This window comes from Astyanax mexicanus, chromosome 23 (assembly GCF_023375975.1).
Source record: "Astyanax mexicanus isolate ESR-SI-001 chromosome 23, AstMex3_surface, whole genome shotgun sequence".
Classification (NCBI taxonomy): domain Eukaryota; kingdom Metazoa; phylum Chordata; class Actinopteri; order Characiformes; family Acestrorhamphidae; genus Astyanax; species Astyanax mexicanus.
Window position 1 is genome coordinate 14,064,053 of NC_064430.1, and position 20,268 is coordinate 14,084,320.

General features: G+C 39.3%; 2 protein-coding genes across 8 annotated transcripts in view; one reads left to right on the forward strand and one right to left on the reverse strand.

Moving 5' to 3' along the window:
* Positions 1-6,376, reverse strand: part of zgc:165481 (uncharacterized protein LOC100073327 homolog) — a 37,069-nt gene extending 30,693 nt beyond the window's left edge. Inside the window, exon 1 of the mRNA XM_007244879.4 lies at positions 6,139-6,376. The gene's annotated coding sequence lies outside the window, so the exon portion shown is untranslated. The remainder of the gene's footprint in view (positions 1-6,138) is intronic.
* Positions 1-20,268, forward strand: part of cep89 (centrosomal protein 89) — a 133,639-nt gene that overhangs the window by 98,272 nt on the left and 15,099 nt on the right. For all 7 annotated transcript variants that reach the window (XM_022668138.2, XM_022668140.2, XM_022668139.2 and 4 more), the window contains one exon: positions 6,372-6,541. In XM_022668138.2, the coding sequence (XP_022523859.2) occupies positions 6,372-6,541 (170 nt within the window). The remainder of the gene's footprint in view (positions 1-6,371; positions 6,542-20,268) is intronic.

Here is a 20,268-nt window from a genome sequence, read left to right on the forward strand (position 1 = left end):
AGGGTATTTTTGTGATAACGATATACTTGGCGATATAGCAAAACAGAAAAATAATTAATTAATTTCAGAAATGTAGTATAAGAGTATAACAGCATAATATAGCATAAAATAATATAATGCAGCAAAACATATTGCAGAATATTTAGTGCATGCATATAAACTGCAAACTAAAACAATTATACAATAAATACACCTAAAGCTTCACAGTAAATAATAGACTACTTTTAAGACAGAACAGCCCTATTATCACGATATGGATTTTTAATATCACGATATTTCAGTGTCACGATATATTTTATACGATATAATATTGCCCACCCCTACTCTACGTATTAAACAGGTATAGCAGACCCTGCTGTCGTCGCTCACTACAAACATTCTCCAGGTCTGAAAGAAGACTTGATCCAATTTTCTCCCCAATTTGTGAGATTAGTAACCAAGTCTCTGTTCGTTTTACTCCCATTGAATAAGAAGGTATATGGTATATTGAATAAGAATGTGCTGTATATGGGTTCTGTCATCATTTTATAGCATCAGCCAGGATTAACACACACACACCCCCCCACACACACACACACACACACACACACACTTGAGCAAACAACCCCCAAAACTGTCTGGTTAAGCCAGGTGTCTCCATCTGTATCCTCCTTGGAGAGGTCACTCTCTGGAGTCAGACATTCAATTGCTAGAAAACAGTTTCCATTGCCATTAGGCTACATAGCCAAAAGGGAAAAGTGATGCTAACATCTGCATCAAATCCATTTTGTTTATTTAATTAATGTATGTAATAAGATAATAAGAGCTCTACACAGGTCAAGCATAACATTGATTTTATTTTAAACACTGTGTTCTCTCACAGTCCTCTCTACACCGTGAATTTGTTTTTTAATATGAACCAGTCTTTGCTCTAAATCAGCCACAAAAAGTTTGATTTAAACTTAACGGGTCATGACTTAAATTATACTGACTGTCATTTTCATTGTCCATTTAGAAAATTCTGAGAAAAATATCACTTGCACAATAATTTGGAACACAGCCTATTCAACACTTATTCCTACGTGCCCTATGATGTAGATTTAAAGTTGGAGACAGAAGCTCTTAATCGGTTGCATCCACACATCCATCTGCTCTGTGGTGGTCCTGGGGGGTCCTGACCATTCAAGCAAAGGGTGAAAGGAGGATAATAATGAATGGATTTTTTAGCAGCAATATACAGTATTAAGATGATGTCTGTGATTAGATAAGCAGCAAGTAATCTTATCTCTTCTTTAATTAAAATAAACATGAGTCTAATTAAAGCAAGACCTATTTGAAGCAGTCAAAAGTTAAAGCTAAAAAAACAAAGCCTTAAGAATTAGACTGGCTGCTAACAAGCTATGCTAAGCAAAGGACAGACAAAGCTACTTGTAAACAGGGTGCAACATGGAGAGAACTACAGTTTGACAGTCCCTAGGGAGAAAACAACAAGGATCAGGTGTCTAAACTTGCGGTGGAGTGCATGATTGCTTAACTTTTCACTTTCAGTCATTCTCATAAGAACAGCATGTAGTCCATGAAACCACTGAAGCTACATTGTCATTTTGTAGTTGGTCTTGTTATGCCCGTATTTAGTAGGGTTGTGAATCTTTGGGAATCCCACAATTTGATTCAGAATTGATTCTTGGGGTCACGGTTAGATTTTTTTCAGATTCTTTCAAATTGGTTGTATTTCTTTTTCTTCATACTTTAGCGGCGCAACAACAAACACCGTAACACGACATTACACGCCCCTCTGTAGCCTAATAGGGAGAGGCAGAAAGAGCACTGGGAGCGGGAGCTCTTTAACTGTACCGCGGAGCTCATCTACTGTCGCGCGGAGCTTTTTAACTGTAACGTGGAGCTCACCTACTGTCATGCGGAGCTCATACTGTCAGTTATGGAGCTCATACAGTTAAAGAGTTACACCGGACAGTAGCTGAGCTCCACAGGACAGTTAAAAAGCTCCGAGGTACAGTTAAAAAGCTCCGAGGTACAGTTAAAAAGCTCTGCGGTACAGTTAAAAAGCTCTGCGGTACAGTTAAAAAGCTCCTCGTGACAGTAGCTTCACCCGAAAAAAACTGATTTTTTTATAAAATGAGAATGGATTCTGAATCATTCAATGTTAGAATCACGATTTGAGCTCAAAACGATTTTTTCCTGCACCACTAATATTTAGCTACATGAGTCTAACCTAGATTTTACCTAGAATAGCAGAAATAAATGTTTTTAAGTTGCATTGTAACCTAAAAAGTGACTCTGATTTCCATTGAAAGATGGTGCAGCCAATTTAAGTCAACAGAAGTTGATTTTTCTGGAGCAGATCAGTGTAAACATTTTTGGTGACATTACAAATGCCAATTGTGGGCTTTAAAATGTATGGAACCCCCATCAGTGAGTTGTAAAGCAGTGGAAATGAGTGTATTGTCTGGAATGATTGTGCTCCATTCAAATACTTTTGGATAAGTTGAGTTGAGATGAGTTGTGGGGGAATAAGGAAAAGCAGTGATTTATCCAATAGCCTAACTTCACTAATGCTTTTGTTGCTGAATGCAATCAAATCCTCACAGCAAAAAGCTCCAGCCCTCTATTAGACAGACAGTTACTCCAACAAAAAGAGGACTGAACAGTACGTTTAAAGAGGTTCAGTAAATTCAGAACATCACCATTTATGAAGTTAGTTCAATAAGTATTTTACAGTGTGTTAAAGTGTAGGTGTCTGTGTGTTTTGCTGCTACATCTGTCTCTCTAAAGAGGATTACCGTATTTTTCGGGCTATAAGGCGCACTTAAAATACTTATTTTTTCCCAAAAATCGTCATTGCGCCTTATAATGCAGTGCGCCTTGTGTATGGATTTTGCTTGTGTTTACTGACCTCGATTTTTATGTGGTACACGGCGCTCTGTTGTGCAGAATTCCTCACCCACGCCAGAAAAAGATCCCCCTCTTGGGCTAGCGCGCGGTTACCTTTGACTGCCGTACTGCCTCTCGGCTGTGGTTCAGGGTAGCTAGTTTCCACTGTAGCTCCGTGGCCAGAACAAGGTGCCGGTAAACTTTCCTTTCCACCCGTTCTGGGGTAATAGCACAAACTGTTTCTTTTTAGCGCCCACTTCTAAGTAAAGTTAACCTCCAGTCACTGCCGCCACCCCCGAACACACACCCGCGCTCAGCCACAGGTCCTACCTTCAAAACGCATCCAGACTAAAGAGAATCCATCAATCCAGTCTCCTGTAATCCACAGTTATATCCAAACAGCGCTGGAAATCACTTCATCCAGAAATGAAACTTATCCAATCTTTATCTCTGTTTTAAAACCGTTTTATTCACCGAATTCGGCACAACACGCTATTATAGTCAGAAGCCTCGCGGACTAATGCGGTACTTGCTGTGCTTCAACATAATATTATGGTCTGTCGGAGCGTTGCGGCTACCGTTGTCAGGAGCATCGCGGAGTAATACGTACTTGCTGTGCTTCAACATAATATTATGGTCTGTCGGAGCGTTGCGGCTACCGTTGTCAGGAGCATCGCGGAGTAATACGTACTTGCTGTGCTTCAACATAATATTATGGTCTGTCGGAGCGTTGCGGCTACCGTTGTCAGGAGCCTCGCGGAGTAATACGTACTTGCTGTGCTTGTTGATTTATTGCTCAGAGATGTTGTTATTTTTCACAGATATTGTGAAGGATTTATTGCTCAGAGTTATTGTTACTGATATAAATAAAGTTTCATTTAGTGCGCCTTATAATCCAGTGCGCCTTGTGTATGGACTAACACTAAAAATAGACCGTTCACTCATCGTGCGCCTTATAATACGGTGCGCCTTATAGTCCGAAAAATACGGTATTTTAAAAAAGGACACACACACATACACAGAAACACACACAGGGACACACACACACAGGGACACACACAGCCATTGAGCATGGTTTGTTGAGTATGAGAGCGTTATTGATTGGTTGTGTGAGGGGAGCGGTTGGACGTATTGACAGATAGCCATGAACTAGAAACCCCAGTAGGGCCAGACTCACACACACATATACACACAAATACACACACACATACACACACAAATACACACACACATATTACTCTGCTATCTTTATGTGGCACTGATTCTCTAGAGGACCTTTAAGCAAAGAGTCTGTGTCACAATCACTGCCAATCAGCTAATCAATGTGTGTGTGTCTGTGTGTGTGTGTGTGTGTGTGTCTGTGTGTGTATGACACATACAGTGTTAGTAGGCATTGGAAACTTTCATCTTTCTTCTTGGCAAAGTTCCCAGCATGCATTGCTCCCTACAGGCTTTGATATCTAGAGGAGAGGAGGCTAATTTAGTTTAGCATCAGTAACCAAGGAAAGAACATACCTACATATCTCTCTCTCTCTCTCTCTCTCTTTCTCTTTCTCTCTCTCTCTCTCTCTCTCTCTCTCTCTCTCTCTCTCCCTCTTTCTATCTCTCTCTCTCACTCTCTCAGTAAGATGTGTGGCTCTGTTTAGTTAAATAAGTGTTTATCTGTAAATACTGTGTGTGTGTGTGTGTGTGTGTGTGTGTGTGTGTGTGTGTGTGTGTGTGTGTGTGTGTGTGTGTGTGTGTGTGTGTGAGGGTAAGATCAGTGTAATGTAAATGAGTATAGATCAGTGTGTTTGGGTTGAGCTCTACAGCAGATCCAGTAAATGGACTTGTTGCTGAGGTAAACAGAAGACACTACAGGGCTGCGTGCATGTGTGTGTGTGCGTGTGTGTGTGCGTATGTGTGTGCGTGTTTGTGTGCGTGTGTGTGCGTGCATGTGTGCACCTTCGCTTTTTCCTCTCTTTTCCTGTCTTCCTCTCCTTTTATGTCGTTTTCTCATTTCCACTTTTTTTTCCTCTCTTCTTGTCCTATCCTTGCGTCCTATCTATTTTCTCCTTTACTCATCTCTTTCTTTTCCCCTCCTCTCTTTTAATTTCCTGTGTCCCTTCCTTTCTTCTTCCCTTTTCCTAATTTTCCATTCACTTCCTCTCCTTCCCATCTTATCATGTCTTCCTCTTCTTTACCTCTTATGTGTCCTGTATTCATCCCTTTCTTCTGTTTTCCACTTTCTCTCCTTTCCCCTCTTTCCTCTGTCTCTCTTACGTTCTCCTCCAGCTTTCCTTTCTCTTGTAATGCCTTCTTTTTCTTTCCCTTTCCTTCTTTTTCATTTCCTGTTTCATGTCTCCCACTCTTTTCCTTTTCTTCCAGTCTCATCCACCTGTCGTCTGTTTTTCTAAATCTTACTCTCATTTACTCTCTTTTTCTCCTTTTCTCTTTTACTCTCTCTTCCTGTCATTCTCTTCTTTCCTTTCATGTCCTTTTTTCTTTTTTTTTTTACTTTTATCCCTCATCTCTTCCTGTCTCTTTTTCCTCTTTTTTACTCTTATTTTCTGTTCTGTTTCTGTTTTTTTCCCTTTTCTTTGTCTTTTCCTATAATTTCCTATAACTTTCTCATTTTTCCTATTTCTTCCTGTCCCATCCTTCTTCTCATGTCCTTTGAATCCTTTCCTCAGTTATCTTCTTTTCTGCCTCTTTTTTTCATGTCCCTATTATAACTTCCTCCATACATTTCATTTTCTTTCATTTAATCTCTGTTTTCTTTTACTGTAAGATAGATTTATTGATTCTTTATTCTGAAATATTTTATGGGTGCAAAACCATTTGTTAATTTAATTGCTTGGCACACACAGCTAGTGATATTTGCCTGCACACACACACGCACACACACACAAAGAAACTTGCATTAATAGAAGGGGTCAAGGACTTCTGAGGGAGAATCCCACCTCTTCCCAAAACACAGCAGAAGCAGCTCACATCATTACTCCTCCAACTCTCAACACAAGACCCTGTGTTTTTTTTAATGGACCTTTCACTACTAAAGTAACATGATCAACATGTTAACCAGTTACAGAGCTGAGCTAAATCATTCCACAGCATCTGCAGAAATCAGAATTTAGCATAATTTAGCAGAATCTTCTGCTTAAAATCTGTGAAGTTTTGTCGTGATAAAGATGCAGATCTTTGGGTTGTGAACTTTTTTCACTGTTGATGAGTTGTTATCATTAATTGCAGCAGGATTTGAGCTGAGGGAACAGAGAAAGCTCCTACCTTCTCGGGTTATCTGCTCGTCTGGCTCCTCTGAGGATCCTGTGTTGTTGCTCCTGCGTTCCTCAGAGAATGTTTTGGAAATACTCCACTGTGACGTTCACCTCACTGTTGCATATCCTCCAGGCTCTACCATCGCTCTGTGCGTGTGCGTGTGTGTGTGCTTCTGTCTGCGCCTCTTCACTGCTGGTTTATGTCTGACTCTGTCTATGTGTGTGTGTGTGTGTGTGTGGTAGGTGTTCAAGCAGCAGGCGCGGGCGGGTGTGTGTGCGCTGGGCCGGCGCTTGCAGGAACAGGAGCAGGACTTTGCAGGCAAAGCGGCGAGTTTCCAGCGCGAGATCCAGCACCTGCAGGCTCAGCTCAGAGAACGACAAGATCAACTCCACGGCGCGCTGCAGCAGAAGAGGTCTCACACACACTCACACTCTCACACACACTCCCTCTTCTCTCTCTCTCTCTCTCTCTCTCTCTCACACACACATGCACACACACACTCTGTGAATGATGCTGCAGAGACGGAGAGAGCGGCGGCAGTCGCAGCAGCGCAAACCAATAACACACAAGAAGAAAAGAGAGGGAGGGGTGAGACAGAGAGAGAGAGAGGGAAAGAAAAGAAAGGAGTGAAAGAAAGGAAGTAGGTGATAGCTACAGGCTTTCCCTGTTTTGTGTTTGCAACTGTCCATCCATCTATCCATCCATCCATCTAACAATCTAACACCTACACTTTGTAAATCCATAGGCATTTATCTGGAGTATTATTTATTCTAATTAGGTATTATTTATTAATCCAAGTTTTTATGAAGAAATTGAATGTTAAATCCAAGTTACGAATTTGTCATGGTAATCTTGTCATCCCACTAATGTTTTGAACACATTAGGAAATGTAGTAACTTTAAAGTGCTAAACAAACCAAAATAATCTGTAAAGCATTTAAAGGCTCTTATCTGTAGTGCTGTTAACTTGTGGTTTCTGAGACTGGTAATTCTAAAGAGCTTATCCTGTGCAACAGAGATAACTCTTGGTCATCTTTTCCTGGGGCAGTTCTGATGAGAGCCAGTTTTATCATAACGTTTTTGATGGTCTTTGTGACTGCACTTGAGAATACTTTCAAAGTTCTTGTTTTTTTTTCTGATTGGCTTACCTTCCCTTCTTATGTAGTTCTTGCCATAATATAGATTAGAACATTATTCAAATAGAGCTATCCACTGTATACCAACTCTACCTCTTCACAACTTTACAACTGATGCTCTTAAACACATTAAGAGGCAAGAAATTCAAGTAATTAACTATTGACAATTTCAGCACAGCTGTTCACTGAAAGCTATTCAATTCAATTCAATTCAATTTTATTTATATAGCGCTTTTTACAACAAAGGTTGTCACAAAGCCGCTTTACAGGAAAAACAGGTCCACGCCTCTTATGAGCAGCACCACAGAGATGCCAATTTTATGGTGACACAGTGGCAAGGAAAAACTCCCTTTAAGAGGAAGAAACCTTGGAAGGAACCAAGACTCAGCCAGAGGAACCCATCCTACTCGGGTTGACCCGCTCAGTACAAACAAACAACAAACAAATAACAGAACAAAAACAGTACAGAGAATTAATGTGAACTATGGGTAATATAACAGGTACTAATTTATGAATATAAGAATGTGATGGGCACAAATTATAGAGCTATGGCTAATACAGAAACAGATACTGAGTGTGTTGATGGTAATCAGTGCAGGGTTGCAGAGCCGGAGAACAACACAGCGGGCAGATGACTCTACCTCATAAAGCTGACTGAGAAAATTCCAGTGACACAGTGCATGATGTGTTGCTTTAAATTACACAGAGAGGGCAGTACAGATAAACAGACCAAAGCTTTGTGTCGTTATTCACCTCAGCTGTTAGTGGTCTAGCCACAACATAACTGTCAATTAGCTGCAACCAAATGTGCTGCTGCTTTCAGTAAATGATCTTAAAGGGTTTATTCCAATAAATCTATAAGAATAGAGTGTCAGTCTGATGTTTATAGGCTGTGCTTCCTCTGCAGTGTTTCTGTGCTGTGAATCAGAAGCTGGATTCCAGCTTAGTTTAGTAATTTTACTACTTAAACAAAAAAATAATTAGCTCATCAGTTTAAAATGGGTCATAGGATAAGTTTCTAGTAGTAAAGCAATACATTACAAAGACAGGTGTGCATTGGGTAGATGGGTAGGTGTGTGGGTAGGTGGATGGATTGATGAATGGATGAGTTGGTGGATGAGTTGGTAGGTGGGTGGATAAGTTGGTGAGTGGGTGGCTGGATGAGTGGGTGTATGAGTGGGTAAGTTGTCGGGTTGGGGGTAAGTTGTTGGGTGGGTTGATGAGTATGTTGGTGAGTGGGTGGAGTGATGGATGGGTGGAAGGATGGTTAATGGGTGGATGGGTTGTTGGGTGCATGAGTGCGTGGGTTGATGAGTGGGTTGATGAGTGGGTGGATGAGTTGGTGGATGAGTGGTTGGATGAGTTGGTGAATGGGTGGATGAGTGGATGGATGGATGGGTGGACAGATGGGTGGACAGATGGGTGGATTGATGGATGGGTGAATGGATGAGTTGGTGGATGAGTGAGTGGATGGATGGTTGATGGGTGGGTGAGTGGGTGGGAGTATGGTTGGATGTGTGGGTGTTTGTCCGGATGTGTGGGTGTTTGGGTGGGTGGATGGGTGGGTAGATGGCTAGGAAGATGGAGAGATGGATAGTTGAATAAATAGATACATAATACACACACACACAGTTTACTGATCCCAAAGGAATCGAAGGATGCTAAGCATGTAGCGCAAATTTCACTAATTCTTCCATCTAAATAAAATGTTGCTTGTGTGAAAGTACTAATTACTCAGATTTACATCTGCCTTAACTAACACCTTCTTTAAGGTCATTACAAAACACCACAACACCCATATAAACAGCACAGCTCAGTGCTTATAATGTTTATAACTGATGGACATATTTCTCTCTGCGGGTGATGCTAATTGATTAACACTGCTCATTAGTATTGCTTCAGCGGTGCTGCTGTATACGTGCCTACATGCAGCTTCTTCTGATATTTGAAGGGTTCTGTTATATGCATTATTTAGTGAGTGAAAAAACTGGAAATCTGTAATTAAATGTCTGATGTGTAGCTGTCTGGGTCTTCAGCCTTCTGAAAAAGAAGCTACACATTGTTTAGCTAGCTTAATACAGTTGCAATCATAATGATTGAACTCCCATTTCAAATGAACAAAAGGCTTATTAACAAAATGTTAAAACTTTCAGCTGTTAGTGGTTTCTCCAGATTCATCGTAAACTGACACTTTTAATGACTACTGCACTCTCAGAATAATCTAACCTTCTGAATAAAATCCCGCATAAAAGAACACATTTGCAAATCAGGTGCACATTTGTTTCTCAAGGGCTTTATGAGTTCAGTCAAGTGTGCTTGATAGTGTGCTTGGATAATGAAACTGAAACACCTGTCATTTTACTGTGGGAGGTTTCATGGCTAAATTGGACCAGCCTGGTGGCCAATCTTCATTAATTGCACATTCATGCACCAGTAAGAGCAACAGTAAGAGTGTGAAGGTTTGATTAGCAGGGTAAGAGCAAAGTTCTGCTCAAAATATTGCAATGCACACAACATTATGGATGACATACCAGAGTTCAAAAGAGGACAAATTGTTGGTGCACGTCTTGCTGGCGCATCTGTGACCAAGACTGAAGGTCTTTGTGATGTATCAAGAGCCACGGTATCCAGGGTAATGTCAGGATACCACCAAGAAGAACAAACCACATCCAACAGGATTAACTGTGGACGCTGTAAGAGGAAGCTGTCTGAAAGGGATGTTCGGGTGCTAACCCGGATCGTATCCATAAAACAAAAACCACGGCTGCCCAAATCATGGCAGAAATCAATGTGCACCTCAACCGTCCTGTTTCCACCAGAACTGTCCGTCGGGACAATAAATTATTGTGGTCTAGAACAGGTGTTGAATTAAAGGGTCGTTCAAGAGGTTAAGAAAGGAGATCACAGCCATGTACAAACAAAGGAAAAAAATAGGTCTTTATTAAGAGTTATCAGTTACGATATCACAGTTACAGATATTTGACCAGGTGTGCCCAAACGATAAAATGCCTTTTTTCTACTTGCTGTACATAGATTTTCACATCCAGGCTGTTCTAAATTGTGGCGTATTTGCACCATATTGTTATGAATGGGTTTGAAAGCTGTGTTTCTGGGTCACTGGGGTAAGAGATGAATGTCCACGTATGCACTCTCTCTCTCTCCAGTGCTGAGATCAGGCCTGTCTGTACCAAACGCAGACAGACAGTCAGAGTGGGATATGGATGCCAGTTAAGGACACACGCACACACACTCTCACCCTCCCTTTAGCTTTAGCTCTGTTTGTCAGGGCTATGCATTTTACACACCATGCTACACACAGCTGCTCAGTTAGAGTGTGAGGTCCGCTGTGGGCTGTGAGCTGTGAGCTGTGGGCTCTGAGCCAAGGCTGGTGACGTCCAGTCCTGAGGCAGAGTGGTTCCAGGACAGGTCACACCTGCGCAGTTTTCTGATTCATTGAACACAGAACATTAAAGTTCAGAGTAAAAAGTAAGTAAAGATGAGATTACTGCTGGGTGAAAATGTGCAGCATACAAGCAAAACCTGCATAACCTGCTTATCTCTCCACCAGCCTGTTTTCCCTTTGTCTGTCCATCCATTCTGTTGTTTTTTCCCCCCCTTTTCCCATTTATTTGTATCTATCAACTGGTTTCTTTGTTGTTCCCCTGTTTGTTCATCCAGCTACCTGTGTATGTTAGGTCCTTGGCTATATTCCCCATTCTCCTGCATTCTACTATTTAAACAGGGGAGTCAACAGTGCTTATTAAAATATTAGGACTTCATAACACCCATTTAGTTCTCAGATATCAGGTCTGATTAATGTTTCCTTAGCTGTGCTTTATGATATTTCTGTCTTTGATAATGATATTTTGCTGGATGCTTTCTGTGGTGTTCCTAAATAGTTGTTGTTGTGTTGCTAATTGACTGATTAGTGGTGGCTATGTTTTGTATAGTGAAGACTAAATGGGTGCTACAGTGTGGCATGGTGGTTGCTATGGTATTTCAGGTAGTTTCCATTAGTTTGCATAGTGATCTCTAGAATGATGCAAGGTGGGTGTATACAAAAAAGCTGAACTGCTTGAATTTTTTCACCAGGAGTGACAAAGTTATCCAAAAGCAGTGTGTAAGACTGGTGGAGGAGAACTTTCAAAATATATGTATAAAAAAGGTCTCAAAATGAGTGAAGTAAGACTTAAAAAAAATCACAACAAATTTGGACACAACAATCAGAATATTTCGGCTGATGATTGTTGTGCTCATTTTAACTTAAAATAAGGTGAAAATTCAAGTAAGAGTGTTTATTTTTCTAAAATAAGCAAAATAATGCCTTTACTAATTTAATATCAACTGCAAAAACTGTGAGTGCTTAGTGTATTTGTATGATTGGAGTGCAAAAACTTTTGCATTCCGTTTATTTATAAAAATGCAAACAAAATGTTGAGCTTCAGCATATCTTGAATAATGTTATGCGTGATCTGTGTGTATAGTCAATACTCCAACTCTACTCTGATGCTACTGCTCTACAGCTTACTGAAACTAGTAAGCGTCAGCCTTATTTTTCTTTGTTTCTCTCTCTTTTGTGTAAACTGTGACAGCCCCAGTAGTGAAGTGCTTTTGGACGTGTGGCTTTGATAAATCAGTCATACGCATGATGTGTGTGTGACAGATTTATACACATTAAATGGCATGCTGGCATGCTCCTCCAGCTGAATGGCGCACAGGACTAGGTACAAAATGAAAGCCGTTTCTCTTCTTTTCATGCTTTATTGATGTCAATTTTTCCTCTTCCTCTCTAAAAGGCAAGCCTTTGTTCATTTTTGAATGTACGTGATTTTTCATTCTGATGGAAACAGAGCATGGCGGGTGCTTCAGTTCAGAACACTTTTAGTGGGGAAAAAGGAAAATCGCAGTCTTTGTGTGAAATCTGCACACATGATGGCCTGGCAGTTATCTTGGCTTGGAGTTGCTCAATTAATTTAGTTTATTTGTAGATTATAAGGGGCTTGGACAGGAAATAGCAAAAAATGACAAAATATCGCCATAATTCTATAATGTCAAGGGTACAAAGAATAAAAAAAATAGACACAATACACTGCCTGTCCCCAAAAAAAACAATCACACTCTAATATTTAATTGGACCACCTTTAGCTTTGATTACGGCAAGCATTCACTTTGGCATTGTTTCGATAAGCTTCTGCTATGTCCCAAGATTTACTTCAATCCAGTGTTGCATCAATTTTTCACCAAGGTCTTGCAGCAGCATTGATGATGGTAGAGTCTGACCGCTGCACAAAGCAGCTCTTCTCCATCCAGCAACATCCCAAAGATTCTCAATGAGGTTGAGATCTGGACTCTGTGGTGGACTCTCAATCCATGTGTGAAAATGATGATCTCATGCTCCCTGAATCACTCTCTCACAATTCCAGCCCCATGAATCCTGACATTGTCATCTTGGATTATGCCCGTGCCATCAGGGAAGAAAAAAATCCATTGATGAAATAACCTGGTCTATATTCAGAATATTCAGGTAGTCAGCTGATCTCATTCTTTCAGCACATACTGTTGCTGAACCTAAACCTGCAGACCAACTGCAGCATCAACCAACCCCACATCATTTACTTAATTAAATCCAGGTGGTGCCTTTTTTGTCGAGGTGGTATATATAAAAATTGAGTTGTACATGCATATATTAAGCAAAAATAGAATCTGCCAATGGGGTAAGTGCTAGTCTTCACTGTCCTGCTTTTGGGGCATTACTAGTGATAGGGCGAGTCCTAATGAGTGGGTTGGGTAATTGGCCTTGTAAATTGGGGAGAAAATAGGATAAAAATTAAAAATACATTTATTATAAAACCTTATTAGCTAATATAAATGCTTTCTCTTAAAGTGCTGCGTATGTGTAATTGATTTTCACAATGAAAAGCAAAAGTGTTTTTTACCTCAGAGTATTAGTTTAGATTCAAAGGACAGTTGTGATCCATTCCATATCATTTTAAATCATTCTCATGTGAAGTTACAGTTAAAGCAAAATAGAGTTCTGCTGCTCACAGATTACCATCATACTACCAAACTCTCAAACATCATATTAAAAACTTTTGGGAAATGTTTTGCATTGCTAGCCACTTTCCAGGTTTCCACTTTCCACTTTCCAATAGAACCATTTTTTTCACACTAGACAGACACTGCTCTGCTGATCCACAAGCACTTTAACAGATAATCATGACTGCTTAGAATAGCACTGGTAATATATAACAAGAGTATAAAAACATGCCTCCAGAAATGTCCTCAGCATCAACCACCCCGGCCACTGCCTGTTTACTTGCCTAATATCTGCTAAACAATACAAAAAACAACTAAACTCAGGAGCAGTCTCTTCCCAGGAGCTGTTAATGAACATTATTCTCTCAGCCTGGAGCTGTTTTGCATGAACATTGCATCATAAAAGACACCCACCGGTACTTTATTTAAAAGTATTAATATCAGTAATTAATGTTTCTGTTTATGATGACTCCAGATCACATTAAACAGAGTCAGGTAAACATAACTACAGCAAAATCTAATAATTGTTTATTTTGAGAAGAAACCTGTGAGCTAGTTTGAAGACAAAAGCTTGCCCCCAGTCAAACCGACAAAAAGCAGTAGCTCTCTGTAGAAACGGCTGGCACATCCACTGGCAGAGCACTTATCCACCATCCACCCCAATAAGAGTAGGGTGAATAAAGCCCCACCAACAGAATCACCTCAACAAAATAAAAAAATACACAACACATTAGGGCTGCAAATAATGATTATTTTAATAACTTTTTAATCTGTTTATTTATTTTTTATTATTTATTAAATGCTTATTAATGGCTTATTACATTTAATTTCCAGCATTTTATGTAATAAATTGTCTTTGTATTAATGTTGCAATTGTATATGAAATACACAACAAACCATTGTTAAAAACATTAGCATTTACATGAAAAAAAATAACCCATAACAGTTATATAAAAAATATTCTTTTTATTATTTAATAACAAAGCAAAAGTGTATGTAATGTAAATACACACTCGGCTGGAATTCTTAAACACTTCAATGCAACGTCAGGGGCAGAAAAAAAGCTTCAATAAGTGCTGCCTCATTTAAGGTGGAACAGAGTACTCGCTAAACGTGAGTAAGATAAAAAGGTACTAAAAATGAGACATGTCTGGTTTATCCAATCTAGCAAGCTTTAGGAAAACTGAGAGAAAAGAATAGAACTTGTGGAACTTATCTCTAACATAAGCTTCACTAAAACTATGACTTGTTTTGGATTTGTTGGTCGTGCTTCCACATTTAAGGTGGAAGTGGAAACTAAGGGGGGGATGCTAATGCTAAATTGTTCGCTAAACCTGAGTGATATATAAATTTACTAAGAATGAAACATCTTGTTTAACTACTTTAGCAGGCTCTAGGAACATTGAATGAGAAAAAAATGGAATTAACTTACTGCAAACTTATCATGAAACTAATCAATTATTAAATTAGTTGCCAACTGTTTTAATAATGTTGCAGCCCTACAACAAACACACACACACACACACACATAATCCCCATAAACAAAATAAAGCCTTCTTATATCTCCAAGAAACAGAAAAGGTTGACCACAGAGCATCCTGGTAACTCTGTTGTAAACTTTTACGTTCCCTCCTATTCTGAATGCCACAATATTAACATAAACCTTAAGGGCTCTGAGTGGGCTTTGCGCTGCCACTATGATCGGGAGATCGGTGGTTGCCGACCTGAATCCCGGTCATGCAGCTTGCCATCAGCTGCCGGAGCCCTCAGAGAGCACAATTGGGCTTGCTCTCTCTGGGTGGGTAGATGACACTCTCTCCTCACGTCACTCCAAAAGGTGATGTCGATCAGCACAAGGCGTCTGTGTGCTGATGTATCAGAACCGAGTCGATGCGCTTTCCTCCGAGTGAGGTTATTAGGGGGAGTCCTAATAATTGGGTTGGGTAATTGGTCTTGTAAATTGAGGAGAAAATGGGATAAAAATTTAAAAAAGAAAAACAAAAAAAAGTTTCAGTGCTGCCTGAATAGATTGTAAAACAGTACTATATAGTTTAAAATAGGACTAGAGAGTGTAAGAGAGTGTAAGAAATGCCAGTTGTTTTTGTTCACTTCTGTCGTCTGACACCAGTGAAGGTACTGATCTTTGCTCAGGACATAATTACTGCAAATCTTTCTTGTAAATGCCAGATTCTGTCAGAGCAAGCTATAATGAGACACACCGCAGGCATACGTGACATATGGTCTCGTTCTGTCTTTCACACACACACACACACACACACACACACACACACATATGCACTCCCTTAATTAGAGACCAGTAGAACAGCTAAGAGGTCCATATCTCTGCTGTACAGATTTTAGTACAGTGTTTAGTGGAACGACTAGCATGTTTTTGTTGGGTCATATCATATAGGCTGCTTTTCCACTGCAGGGGCAAATGGTTAATAATGCCATGCAGTAACTTCCGGCGCATGTGCAGACCCTTTAGCCCGGTTTCAGCTTCTATTCTACAGTTTCTATTCACTGCATTGCATTACTTAATCAGGACCAGTAAGTTGTCATCGGATGTGTCTGGGCTCATGTGTGAGCATGCCAATGACCAGTTAGGGCCCTCAGTCTTTAAGCCCTCCCACTAAAGAATTCTAATATCAGGCTGTAATAGTGTGCCTGATAATAGAGGTGGACCAATACACGTAAGTGTTTTTGGGGCTGATATCTTGTTTATGTATGTTTTTTAGCTCAATCAGGTAGTCACTGCTGTATTTTGGAAGTAATGATTTATGTAATCTGCACTCTTTGCTTTTCGATTAGAGATTAATTCTCCACTCGATAGAGGGGTATCCGGTTAGTGGTGGTAAAAGCCTCTATTATTCTCCATTCTTCAGTGAGCCTCACAGAGAGCTACTGTAATCTTTAACTTGCAATTACTCATCTATCAATAAATCTGATTAGCTCACAGGATCGGCTAAATTAGATCAGTATCGGCCAACCACATATTTCAGCTGATGACAATAAGGTGGTTAAGTGATAAGAAGCTTGAATAAGCTTAAATTATGCTGCAGCCTCAGGTGACATAATGCAACTAATGCAGGAACTTGAGGTGAAAGCAAGCGAACACCAGAGATGTACTACTAGTTATTTTTTAAAGGCAAATTCATATATTTATTTGTATAGAGCTTTACAGACATACGGGTCCAAACCTATTATGAGTAGAAACCACACTAAAGCTCTATCCAGACGGGATTAGTTTCTTAGGGGGATGTCTGTGAAAAATATGAAACATTTCTACTCAATAATGAAACTCTTGCATCCGGACAGGAATTGAAAAAACAGGAGGACCAGTGAGTTTTTAGGCTTTCTCAGTCATATGACATCACGTTCAGTAGCTCCTCCATTTCCACTCGCTGTTGTGTTTATGTGGATTTCCATGGAAATGGCCAAAATGGCCAAAGTGTAATTACAATGTGTGGCAGTGGACAAATAGCTATTTTATTAAACACGAGGTGACGAAACTCAGAGAAGTGAGTCTGGAGGGGACTAAAATTACCGGAGGACCACTGAGTTCAGTGAAAAACATTAGAGAAATCAGCCTGTAATTTTCAGAGGTCTTTCCAGACGGGAATAAAATCACAGAGGACTCCCCATAAAAGAGAAAATTTCCCCAGGACGCCCTGAGAAACTTTTCCCATCCGGATAGGGCTTTAGAAGAAGAATCATTGAAAGGAACCAAGACTCAATAAAAGGAACCTGTCCTAATACTTTGAAACTTCATTAAACTAAAATAATGCAATGGTTATTGCAATTTGTAACTTGATGTTTTTTTTTTTTTTTTTTTTGTCATTTTTGCCGGTAACGTCTCATAACCCTCTGTTTGGAGTGTTCCTCTGAAAATCTGCATTTGGACACCATATAGCTCTAACACTTCTTGCTACCCCTCTATCTCAACAAGAACCAGAACACCCTGAAATGGGATTGGGCTCAAGTGTTTGTTAGCTACAGCAGACTAGCATGTCTGTTCATGTCAGCATCAGGTATCAGATCCTGGCTGATCGACTGCATGTGGGGTCAGTGATAAATCGTGTTAATTAGATTTTTCACCAAACCGTTCCTTTAAGAGTCTCAGGAGACCGGCTAGAGGTGAATTACTCGTAAATTTGATTGTCAGGTTCATGAGAAAAGCAACTGGCCTCTAAGATCATAAAGTATTTATACACTGTGTGATTTTCCACACTCAGGTTCATGTGATTCAGCCTATGTCTATAGAAATTAATTGTTATTTCTGTAGAAACACTAAACGAAGGAAAGCTGCAGTGCAGTTCACTAACACAAAGGAAGCTCACTGTGATTGATCCACACCGAGCATTTTGTAACTAGTGATTAATCAATGATGAATCAATTTAACGTGTTTACTCAATTAAAATGTACCCTTTTGATTAATCAGTAAAGATTAGTGACTAATAATTTTCCACCTTGTCTGATTCATTAATGTAGATACAATACTGTGCAGGAGCTTTTAGAAAGATTATATTTAATATGCTACTGTTATTTATTTGATCAAAAAACACTAAACTATGTTTCACTATTTACAAACGATTCCAAGAAAAAATATTTTTATTTATTTTTTTTTTTTTTACAAAAGTTGAATATCTATTTATGTAGTTAGTTATTTTTCTCATTTTTAAAGATTACTCACTTAAGTTTTATTTTTCATATGAGATGAAAAAAAAACTGTTGAAAAGTGTCATCTGAGAGGTCAGCATGCTCTTGGCAAGGCAATCTTTTTTTTATCAGTTTTTGAGTGAGGCCTGATGGTGGGTGCTAGATGGATTTGATATTCCATATCCAAAATTATGTGGGCCTTCCTTAAATCCACGTCATATAAGGTATTACACCTGCAGTAAACAGTGCAGTAAGTGGTAATGATCAGATGTTCATTGCTATCTTGGGGCGATTTGTTAACACAGGCTCTTCCCCAACACACTTGTGAATATACTGAATATAGACCAGGTTATTCCACCAATTGATTTTTTCTTCCCTGATGACACGGGTATATTCCAAGATGACAATGTCAGGATTCACTGGGCTGGAATTGTGAAAGAGTGATTCAGGGAGCATGAGATCATCATTTTCACACATGGATTGAGAGAGTTCACCACAGAGTCCAGACCTTAACCTCATTGAGAATCTTTGGGATGTGCTGGAGAAGGCTTTGTGCAGCGGTCAGACTCTACCATCATCAATGCTGCAAGATCTTGGTGAAAATTAATTTAACACTAGATTAAAATAAATTGTGACTTTTGAAGATTATTGAAACAATTCCAAAGTGAATGCATGCTGCAATCAAAGCTAAAGGCAGTCCAACAAAATATTAGAGTATGACCTTTTTTTTTTTGAGGCAACTTTTTTTTTTGGCCAGGCAGTGTACTATGGGAGTTTTAAGAATATTCTTTCAGGACATCTTCTAGGCTTCTAGTCTAGCCACTCTGACTGACCCTATTGTTAAAGCAAGTCTCCCAACAGCACAGCTTTCAGACAATCCCTGTAATTTATCCTCTCTCCCCTAACAAGCAGAGCAAAATCCATGAGAAAATGTCCTGAACAGAACATGTAATCAGATTTGTTCAATTTGTGCCTGAAACCTGGCATTTAAAGGGTTAGAGCATCTAGCCTTTAGTCCAAACAACACATAATACAAAGCCTTGGAAACAAACACATGCACAGACTCATCCCTGAGAGCCCCTTTCACTCAATTGTGTGTGAGTGTGTACCTCTTTATGCACGTCTTTGGCCATGAGCTGATCAGCTCCTTCAGTGCCATTGATTTCCACTTTGTTTAGCTGCTTGTGTGGCCCAGGGTATAGACCTAATGAATAAGCTGTGCTGTATGTGTGTATTTGTGTGTGTGTGTGTGTGTGTGTGTGTGTTGGATTATTGCATTAGTGGTGCTGAGTAGTCATTTTAAATTTGCAGTTTAATTTAACACACTTGCTGCTGCTGCTGCTGTTGTTGTTGTTGTTATGGTGGTAGCAGAGGATGTTGCCCACTGCTGTTATTACCATGCATGATAGCTCTCCATTATATACAGTACCAGTCAAAAGTTTAAATACACCTCTTCTCACCTTTTTCTCAATGTGCTTTTTATTTTCTTTCTTTTTATGATTTTTTTTATTGTAAATTTAATATTGAAGATGTTTTAATGCTATTAAAATAATCTACAATGTAGAAAATAAATTAAATAAATAAAGAAAGAAAAACATTGAATGAGAAGGTGTGTCCAAACTTAAAAAAGTCCAACACTTTGTACGCTTTGGGTTAAACACTTTGTACACTTACTGTCCACTCTTTTTATTAGACACTCCTATTAATTACCAAATTGAAAACCTCTGGAATATTATCAACAGAAAGGTGGATGATCACAAGCCATCAAACCAAGCTATACTGCTTATTTTTTTGCACCAGTAGTGGCATCAAATTATCCTTAAGCAGTGTGTAAGACTGGTGGAGGAAAACATGCCAAGATGCATGAAAACTGTGAATAAAAAACAAATATTGATTTCTGAACTCTTAAAGCTTTATGAATATGAACTTGTTTTCTTTGCATTATTTGAGGTCTGAAAGCTCTGCATTTTTTTTTCAATTCAGCCATTTTTCATTTTCTGCAATTAAATGCTTTTAAATTACAATATTTTTATTTGGAATTTAGGAAAATGTTGTCCGTAGTTTATCGAATAAAACAACAATGTTGATTTTACTCAGATATATACCCATAAATAGCAAAATTAGAGAAACTGATTCAGAAACTGAAATGTTCTCTTAATTTTTTCCAGAGCTATATTTGTAAAAGTATCAGAGATAAAAGCTCTGAATCTGTTGTTGCACAGTTTGTGTTGGTCATTTTCTAGTGCTGTTGGTGGCATATTCTCAGTATAGCAGTAATACTGAGGTGTTTAAAACTCCAACAGCACTGC